The sequence below is a fragment of the Coturnix japonica genome, chromosome 29, assembly GCF_054131305.1.
Source record: "Coturnix japonica strain WE chromosome 29, WE-NBRP24, whole genome shotgun sequence".
Classification (NCBI taxonomy): domain Eukaryota; kingdom Metazoa; phylum Chordata; class Aves; order Galliformes; family Phasianidae; genus Coturnix; species Coturnix japonica.
Window position 1 is genome coordinate 6906162 of NC_140691.1, and position 9616 is coordinate 6915777.

Genomic DNA, 9616 nt, shown 5'->3' on the forward strand with positions numbered 1-9616 from the left:
ACATTTTCATCTCTCAATTTTTAGTACATTGTGCATTACAACGGAAACAATTCTTCACATACAACTTGGAAGCTAAAGACAAGTCTGACAAAACAGACTGCACAAAAATGATGGATAATTAACAGAGCAAATTGCTCTTTCAAAAACTTAGTAATAGAAAGAGATCTCTGAAGTTGCTGTTCTGTAGAGCACCAAAGCAGTCGCTTGAGGCAGTTCAGGATTAGCCTGAGACAAACCAGCCAGCTGTGTGAACTGAGACCAATTGCACTTCTTCTATTTTACTTTCATTCTATGTGACCTCACTAAGCAAATATTGTCTAAGACCATGAGTATCACATAAATGTACAGATCTCAAGCTGCTCACTTATCTAGTACCCTTGGCATGATGCTTTATTTTCCTCAGCTATTCATCTAGATTGTGTCTGTTGATTGTGCAACAACAGACTGTTGGTCTCGATTACCTGTGAGAGGCTCTAAATTTGGCCAGGAAAAATCATTTGAGGATAAGTAATTATCTGGGACTCAGTAAGGCAGTCTTCCCATGCTTTCATAACAGCAGAGATACACACACACACAAACTCATGGAACCCCACTGCTTTGCACAATCCTGTGCACACTCACGTGTGTCATGCACTGATTTCCCAGCCAGTCCTCATGTGGTCTATTACTTAGGACAGGAGTGCAGGGGAGCAGCCAGAAGCTGTTTGCATTCCGTGCTGTCTGCTGGGCAGCTTTGCTGGAGATGCTTGGGTTGCTTTGTTTTTCCTTGGGAGGTGGGAAGGAGCTTTGGGTTGGAGGCACATCCCGTGCCAGAGCATCTCGATGGCACGTGTGGGGCACTGATCTGCAGCAGAGGAAGGGGAGGAGGTCCCAGCACAGCTCTGCACCATGCTCTGCCACACTGGGCAGCTTGTTCCTGGCTCAGCAGCGTCATCAGACAAGAAGCAGGGAAGGAAATCAAGGATGGGGGGTACCATCAAACGCAGTTAGTGCATGCCTGTGCAGGACAAACAGACCCAGAGCTTGCGGGTTGTTCCTGCTTTTGTAGCATTTGTGTGCTGTAGCTGAGCAAAAGGTTCTGCTGCTTGAATCTTCTTCTACAAGAGCTGCCTACAGGTAAATGTCTGCAGGGATGGAGGATGTGACAGAAAGCATTTGTCTCCAAGACAGCGTAGTTACACTTGGTCTAGAGAGTGAGAGAGGCAGGCAGCACTGCCTGATGTTGGTCAGGGTGAGCTCCTCCTGCTGCAGCGCGATGATGGCAGGTCTGGAGATGATCTGCAGGGACAGCTCACAGGTGAGAGCCAGGAATGGACACGGCGGGAGGACAGAGGTGTTAGGGAGCAGCCACGGCATCAAAGAGCATCAAAAGGCCCTGAAAAGCATCACAGAGCCACAGCCAGGAAGCTTGGGGTTTTCATGAGCAGCATCCAGGATGCTAGAGACTATTTGCTGCCATACACAACGGCAGCAGAGCTCTTGCTGCAGGCATCCCAAAGTCAGGCAAAATGGGAACACACCCAGAGCTCGGCCGCACAAACCCCACAGCCAGAGTGTTGTAAGCTGAGCTGCCTTGATGTTTCTTGCACTCATCCCAATCTCTGCGAATGAAACCTCGGAATTCAGTCAAGGCGTTGATTGAGCACGAGCGTGCCTTTATTCAATAGGAGAAAGGAGGGGGTGTGAGGTCTGGAGGAAAGATGGGACTCATCCTCTCTTGTAATCATGAGAGCTGCTCAGAGACCGTGCTGTTGCCCGGAGCCTGGGACTCGTGTCCTGATTCTGTGCCCCCCTGCGAGATGCTCAGCTTCTCCTCGGTGATGCTGACCTGAGCCTGCATGGTGGTGCTGCTGTCGGGGCACTCGGGCTGTGCTTGGGCTGGGCTGCACTGCAGAGACATTGAGTCCAGGCTGGTGCCTGAGGTGTCTGGCAGGCACAGGTCAGCAGCTTCAGTAGGGATGGGATGAATGAGGGCTTCAACGATGATGACATTCTTCTCTTGATAGCTGATGTTATATGGAAGGCTTTCATCTGAACTGCAGCATCCTGTGCTTAGTAACAACTCTTCATTGATGGAAGATGCGTCATCGTAACATGCCCTGTATCTTGGGGATATACAAGGGCTCGGGTCACCTAGGAAGGAGTAGATGTACAGCGGTTAGTGTTGAACGTTCACAAGATGAACCATGGAGATTCTTGACATTTGGCTATGCAGTGATGGTGGGCAGAAGCAAATAGGCTTCTAGCAATAGTGTCACTGTCTTGAAAGTGATCCACGTGCAGGTCCAGCTCTTGTGTTGACAAGAGACTCATTTGGGAAAGACAGGTGTCAACTGAAGATGTCAGGCACGGACTTGAACGCCAGAAGGAGGTACAAGCCCACTGAAAGCATGAATTCTACCTGTGTTGCTGACAAGCAGTGTTTTGTAAGCTGGATTTGCATGCTTACCTGCCAGGACCAAGACTTCAGCTTCAGAGGGCTCCCTAGCACTGCTCTGCAGTTGGCGTTTGGCCACAGGGGATGGTTTGCCCAGGCAGAAGCAGGAACACCAACTGCCAGCTGCTGACTCTGCCCTCTTACTGGGAGAACTCATTCTGCAGAGAAAACAGAGCATGCTGTCAGACGTGGTGCAGGGTGAGGGAAGAGCTGCACCGAGCCCTGGCCAAAAGTTGCCTGTTCCTGTCAATGCCTGGTTTCTGCTGAAACACAGCTTAGAAACGCCCTCTGTTTCAAACAGCAGAGGATGCTTCCATTCCTAAAGCTCAGCCCTCAAGTCCTGAAGGCTAAGTAACTCTCAACGATGTCAAGCAAGGACATGGATCCGGAGAATGTCGGAGGCTCAGGCTGCTTCGCTCTCCCGGGGCTGGCCTTCACCAGGGAACGAAGGCAGTTGATGAGCTTGCCCCATTTCTTTGGCTCTGCACAACAAAACAAAGAAACCAGTTCATTTCAGGCCTGGCTCGGTTGGACGAAGCTGAGCACAACGCATTCGACAGAGCATGTAATAACGGGAAGAACATTCCCAACAAGGACACGCAAGAATGGATTTTCCCCATCCCTGGAGGTGCCCAAGGAGATTACTGTAGTTCTCTTTCTAAGCTTGCTGAACTTGGGCATAAACAAACCCCCTGAAAGTAACGTTCTGACCCTATTTGACTAACTCGCATTGTCAAATGTAAATTACGCACCTGGCTTTGGCAATGAATTGAGGAGGGAATCGGGAACTTTTCCGCTGATTAGTTCCATGCACTCACCAGGGAAAAGCCCAACCTGTAATTAGAACAAACAGACAGGTGAGCATTAGCCCGAGCCCAGAGCCAAAGGGAAGGTCCACTGACAGTGACACAGGGCAACTGTTTGCATCCAGCAGCCATCCTGTGCAGGCAGAGCAGCTCCAAGCTGAGATTCCCAACTCTACTGAAGTTGTGCTCTCTAGTCAAAAACGTGTGCCTACCTCAAAGCCACGCTTGCCTCTCCACCAGGGGCTCAGCCTGTTGATATGTCCTCATATCAACAATGCTCACCAGATCTCCGACCTGCAAGAGATTGAAACATCAATCCCAGATTCAGCAAATCTGGTAGGAAAACAAAGCAGAAAGGACTGCCCTCCTCTATGCATGACAACAAGGAACGCCTGGAACTGCTTACCTCCAGAGAGAGCTCATCTGGCCCCTGGGTGACGTGGCTCTTAATAACATGGGCTGCCGCAAACGCTGGTACGTTTAAAGATGACATAGCACGCACCAGCTGCGGCTTCTGCATGTTATCAGCCTGCAAAACAGAGAACAGGCCGTGGTCAGGAGCTGAGGACAAACCAGGAGGATTTCAAGGTGAGGAGCACATCTGCAGAGAAAGCTGCAGCAAATGCGCTCCGTCCTTCTCAGGAGCACTTCAGAAGGAGCTGCACGTCTCATAGCTCTGGAGCAGCACTTCTTCCCCACCCTTCACTACTCCAAGCAGCTCCAACAAACTTCTCAGAAGAAATCCAGGCCAGCACAGACCTGGCAGACCAGAACCAAGTGCAGCTTGTGTGACAGCAGTGCCCACTCCTTGCTTCCACCCTGCTCCAGCAGGTTAAGGAGTCTGAGCCTCACTGGCCTTTGACAACTCAAGACTTCCAGCACCTCATGCCAACATTTCTCACTAAGATACACCTCAGGCATTGAATTCTCTTCTCACTACCTCCTCCCAGTCCTCCCCTAGGAACAGAAACCATTCAGATTCTACAGCAAACTACAGCATCTACCCTGCAAGAGCACACTGAACCACCTGCAACAATGAAACATGGTTTTGGAGAGTGGGTTTGAAAACACACCTTTAGACAGCTGTCTCCCTGTAGCCAAAAGGAAACCAAGCAGCAAAAGAAGAGTCCAGCCTGAAATATGCCCATGCTACTAGCCCAGGTTTTTCACAGTCAATGCAGAATCCATCGTGCTCTTGAGGTAACAAATGACCAGTGGGTCTCCCCTTGCTCCACCCCTTCTCCTTCAAAGCCAGAAAAAGAAAGAAAAACAAGTAGAAGAAAACCCAGACGTACCTTTCCACACACAAAGCAGAAAGTGGAACAGCAGTTGTCTCCTTCCTGAGACATGGTGGGGAGCATCCCAGAGGAAGCCCAAGTTCTTTGCTTCTCTCCACAGGGACTTCAAGCACTCTTGGCAAGAGCTGCTTTTGTTCTTTCTTCAATTGCTTCCATCACCAGAATCTCCTTTGGAAAAGGAACCCGAATGAAAGAATCAGCAAATGAGAAAGAATGAGCAATAACCACTTTCCCAGCTTTCTTCTGACATGCAATTAAGACTCACGACTTGGGCAAGGTCTTAAAATCAGCTGGTTACAAGAACTGTCCCAAAATATATCCAGCTTCTGTACAGCTGCCGTTATTTCTGTCAGTGAGTGTAATCACAGAATCATAGAATGGCCCGGGTTGGAAGGGACCTCAAGGATCATGAAGATCAATCACCTCCCTGTCCCTGCTGGCCATCCCCTCTTCTGATGGAGCCCAGGGGACCATTTGCTCTCTGAGCTGCAAGAGCACGCTGATGGCTCACGTTCTGTTTTTCATCCACCAGGACCCCCAGGTCCTTCTCTGCGGGGCTTCTCTTAAGGACTGCTCCTCCCAGGCTGTAGAAATGCCTGGGATTCCTCCAGCCCAAGTGCAAAACCTTGCACTTTGCTGTGTTGAACCTCATTAAATTCACCTAGGCCAACCTCTCGGTTGAGCTCCCTCTGAATGGCATCCCTTCCTTCCACTGCGTCAGCCGCACCACTCAGCAAACAGCAGAGGGTGCACTCCATTGCATCATTGGTGTCTCTGATAACCATGTAAAAAAGCACTGGTCCCAAGACAGACTCCTGGATGACACCACTTGTTATCGGCCTCCACCTGGACATCAAACCATGAGTCACCACCCTCTGTCCTCTACAAAACCTCTTTGTCTTCTACTCCTGCTGCAGCTGCAATGGCTGCACCAGCATGACTCACGTGTTTGACAATCCTCCAGCTCTGGCCTAGCCATGCACAGCAGCAGTCCGTCTCCCTCCCAGCTCACTCACCAGTGTGCTGCTGTGCCCCAAATTCAGTGCAGCAGCACTGAGAGCAGGCAGCACCCATCACCCTCCTCTAACTCTCTCTGCCAGCTGCGATGAGGACTGACATAGCACGCCCACCCCAGCCCAGCTTTTCTGCTGAGACACCTCCCAGCAACCACCCAGCACCAATCCCAGTTGCTGCAAACTGTCTGAGAGCCTGTTGGAGTGCACTGACAATAACTTTGTGGCCCAAGCATTAAGCACACCAAGCAGAAGGGAAGCATTACTGGACATGGTGCACAGCAGGGGTTAAGACTGGAGGTGGTCAGGGCTGTAGTGACCATGCCCTCCTAGAGTTCCTCATCTCAAGGAATGCGGGCCTGGCAAAAAGCAAAGTCAGGATCCTGAGCTTCAGGAGAGTCAGCTGCAGGCTGTTCAAAGAATTCTTGCATGAGAGACACCGGAAAACTGTTTTTAGGGGTAAAGGAATGGAAAAGAGATGGTAACTTTCTCAGAAAACCTTTCTCAGAGCTGGAGCTCTGAGCTCCATCCCGACCACACGAAACACAGCAGAGGAGGCAGGAAAGCAGCATGGCTGAACCTGCTGGTTACAGGGAGCAACAAGAAGGAAATGGAGAAACAGCGGAAACGGAGACATGCAGCCTGGTCGCTTTGGTGGCCTTCTACAGTGGAGTGACAGCATCAGTAGGGAAAGGAAAAGCAACTGACATCACTCAGCCAGACTTTTGCAAGGCCTTCGATGTTGAGCAAGTTTCCTGTTAGAACTCAGTGTGAACAAATCTACCACTGAGCAACACCCTGAGCCCCCACTCACCTCAGCAGAGGAAAGCCTGCACCCCAGCCTTCCGCCTATTCTGCTCCATTGATGGAAGCACACCGGGCATCATTGCTACTCACCCGACCAATGATGATAGGGGCAGAAAAGGGAATTCCTCTTTACCTTTCAGATGAAAAATTGATGACTGTGTGGAACCTTCCCAGTACCGCTGCGGGGCCTTCCTTTACTTGTATCCTGCTGCTCCGTGTCACAGTGGGAGAGCTGCTCTGGCCTCTCCTCTCAGCCTGTGCCTCCTGCAGTGTGAGCAGCTTTGTGGATAGAGGAGACACCCACACAGACTTGGGCCTGGATAGAGAACTGTGCCCTACAACATAGGTACATTTACATCATGCTCTTTTCCTTGTGTGTGAGCAATCCTTGCTCTTTTCAGATGGTACTATGAGCGTGTGACACCCCAAACACATAATTAGCATCTGTCCATATCATTAAGGCTCTCGTCAAGGCAGTTATTTCAGCCTTCTGAGGGGTAGTCCCCACGGCTGATGGTTGTGCTTCCATTCCCTGCTCAGTAGCAGTTACTGCATGTCCTGCCTTAAAGCCTCCTTGTCTCACAAAACTGCAGCTGCTGGTAAACCAGGCGTCTTCTGCATCTTCTAAGGGTTCGTCCTTCAGCTCCGACCGACTGGATGTAATGTGCAGCATCAGTTGTTTCAAAGCAGTGATGTCATCCTGGTTCTCCACCAGGGGAGTTCCGCTAAGGAAAGATACTGGGTTGGCAATAGTAGTTACAATTATTTCTATATCACCCTGCTCTACCAGGATGGCCTGGTATTTCGGGAATCTTTGGGGTGAAAGCCAATGTCCCCCTTTTGCCTCCAATACAGTAAACACTGCATGAGATATTAAAACTGGTATCCTTTGGCCCAGTGTAGATTGATGGGCTTCTTGAATATTGAGCACCAGTGCATCCTGGATATCCCTTACTCACTTCAACCTGTTTCAAGTTTACCATCAGTCCGTAGCTGTGTATCCATGGTCGGCACCCTCCTGTCATTCCTGGCAACGTAGGGAGTTCCTTGGCAGTTTGCAGCTCAGGGGTTGAGCAGATGGCTTCTTTCTTGGCAGTCCTTAAGGTTCAAAGTCCAGCTGTCATCTCCTATCCCAAATACATCACTTGCTGCTGAGTTAGTTGTGCTTTCTGTCAACCAAGAAACTCAGCAAACTCTCAGTCTATTGTACACAGTCCTTTTGTTGCTGTGGCACCCACGTGCTCCAGTAAAGTTCCACCCTAGGATGGAGGATCCCAGGCCTCAGGCTCACGAGTTGACCAGTTCTCAACAATCATTCAGCTGTTCTCACAACCCTGGGTAACACTGTCCAGGTTCACTGAGTCTCTTCGCCCTCTATTAGGGAGAACAGATACATGCAAGTACTCGTATGCTATCATGAGGAATTCAGTAGGTTACATTTAATTTAGAAGCATGATGCAATCAAAAGCTCGCTTAAATAAAAGCATACCCTTTTCTTTCACTCAAAATAATAGCCCAGAAAAAAATAAAAACAAAACAAAACCCTCATCATAATTGTTAAAGAAATCATCTACTAGATCTCGATGGAGAGTGGAGACACATGCTAGTTTTAGGAACACAGCGCTTATCTCATTATCTGAATGCATCTCAAGGCATGCTCCTTGTGAAACTGTGAGAACTTCTATCATTAACAGACGTGTACCGTGCCCTGATATATGGTTAAACCGCTTGCAGTGCACTGTCAGATGTACAGGCTGGCAGCTGTATGTGCTGTGACCAAATAAACCCCACACTGAAACCTTTCAGAATTTTAGGACCTACAAGTATTGCATTCATATTTAAAGTAAAAAATTCCTAAGCTACACATGTTCTAGGTTTCCATTTGTTAGATACAACATACCTTTGGAAGTAGGCGCCTGAAAGGATATGCCTTCTACTTGCTTCTCTGTCTGGCTCTTCGAAAAGAAGGCCTTTGGAGCAGGAAATGCAAAGGGCAGCTCATTTCTTAACACTGACTCTGCATCAACATTCTCTGTGTTTGCACGCTTCTTAGATGCCACTTTTCTTGTCACTGGAGTTGACAGTGTGAATTCCATATCACCCAGTTGAGTATCATGCCTCGAATGGTGCCAGAGACGGAACAAAAGGTTTTCTGATCACAGCCGGAGAAGTTACTGTCAAAGAAATTCTAACAGCTGAGAAGGTCAGACACAATGCTTATAAAAATATCATACATTATTTGGCTATTGAACAAAACAGTTGAAAACTCTGATTCTCTCCTAGAATAAGTTCGTTTCTTATAGACTGTCAAACGCCATTTTTTGATTTGTTCATCTCAATTCTTCATTGAGGATTAACCCTCACCAGCTTATCTAAACATAAATATGAATTATCACTTGGTTTAGTTAAAAATTTGAATAATATCACAGTGGATTTTTTTGTCCAACACAGTAAGATTGAATTTCTTTCGGTACCTTTCAACCTCTGCCTACCTCCAGCCTAACTCCAGAATCTTATTAACTGTGCCTTATCTCTTCCCATTGTGTTTTAAAATCCTCACTGACTCCTTTACTTGTTCCCTTGCTTGCTGTTTCTGTGCAAACCAAACACTGGAGTTAGGGATCACATCAAACCAACCATGGCCTACAGGTAGAAGGCAACAAAATTTATGCTTAACATACTTCTTTGCTCTATCTTTATCTTCCTTTGGTCAAGGTCCACTAGATACTTAAATATGGAGTAAGCACTAGATACAATGAGAAGCAGATTTCTAGATTAAGAGCTGTATTTTTTCTGTAAGAAACTAGCTGTACATCTTCACACACCTGCTTTGTTCTCTGAGTATTTAGATCGAGTGGAGATTCTTCAAACACTGAAGCTACATCAGAAAATTCCATGGATCCAAACACATCTGGCACATGGCTGCAGTCTGGCACATCTTCATATGCCAGAGCCTTTTCAGACAGAAATGTTCCATCGAGATTCTTTTGCAGAATTAGAAGGAGGATTTCATCAGAAGATTTCATCACTAAAGTCTAAATAAGATTGGTTTGCAAGTTCCAAACTATGGCTAACAGCTAATGGAAGTCCACAGGCCAGCAGCAACAACTTTTATATTATGTTCTTAATATTCTAATTGTTGATATGACGTTCATATCAAGAGCAGAAGGGAAATTACTCTTAGAGCTCAAGTCATCTTTCACAGCCTGTGTCAACAAGAGCAGCACCTCATAGCCTTTGGTTTCAAGACCCGGA

General features: G+C 47.9%; 1 protein-coding gene across 1 annotated transcript; it reads right to left on the minus strand.

The window, feature by feature from the left end:
• Positions 1–628: 628 nt before the first annotated feature.
• LOC146755904 (rho GTPase-activating protein 32-like) lies at positions 629–2656 on the minus strand. The gene is made up of 2 exons (XM_085525129.1): positions 2450–2656; positions 629–2133 (listed from the first exon to the last, which is right to left on the minus strand). The coding sequence occupies exons 1-2, from the start codon at positions 2613–2615 to the stop codon at positions 1724–1726; spliced, it is 576 nt and encodes a 191-aa protein (XP_085381255.1). The 5' UTR covers positions 2616–2656; the 3' UTR covers positions 629–1723.
• Positions 2657–9616: the final 6960 nt, after the last annotated feature.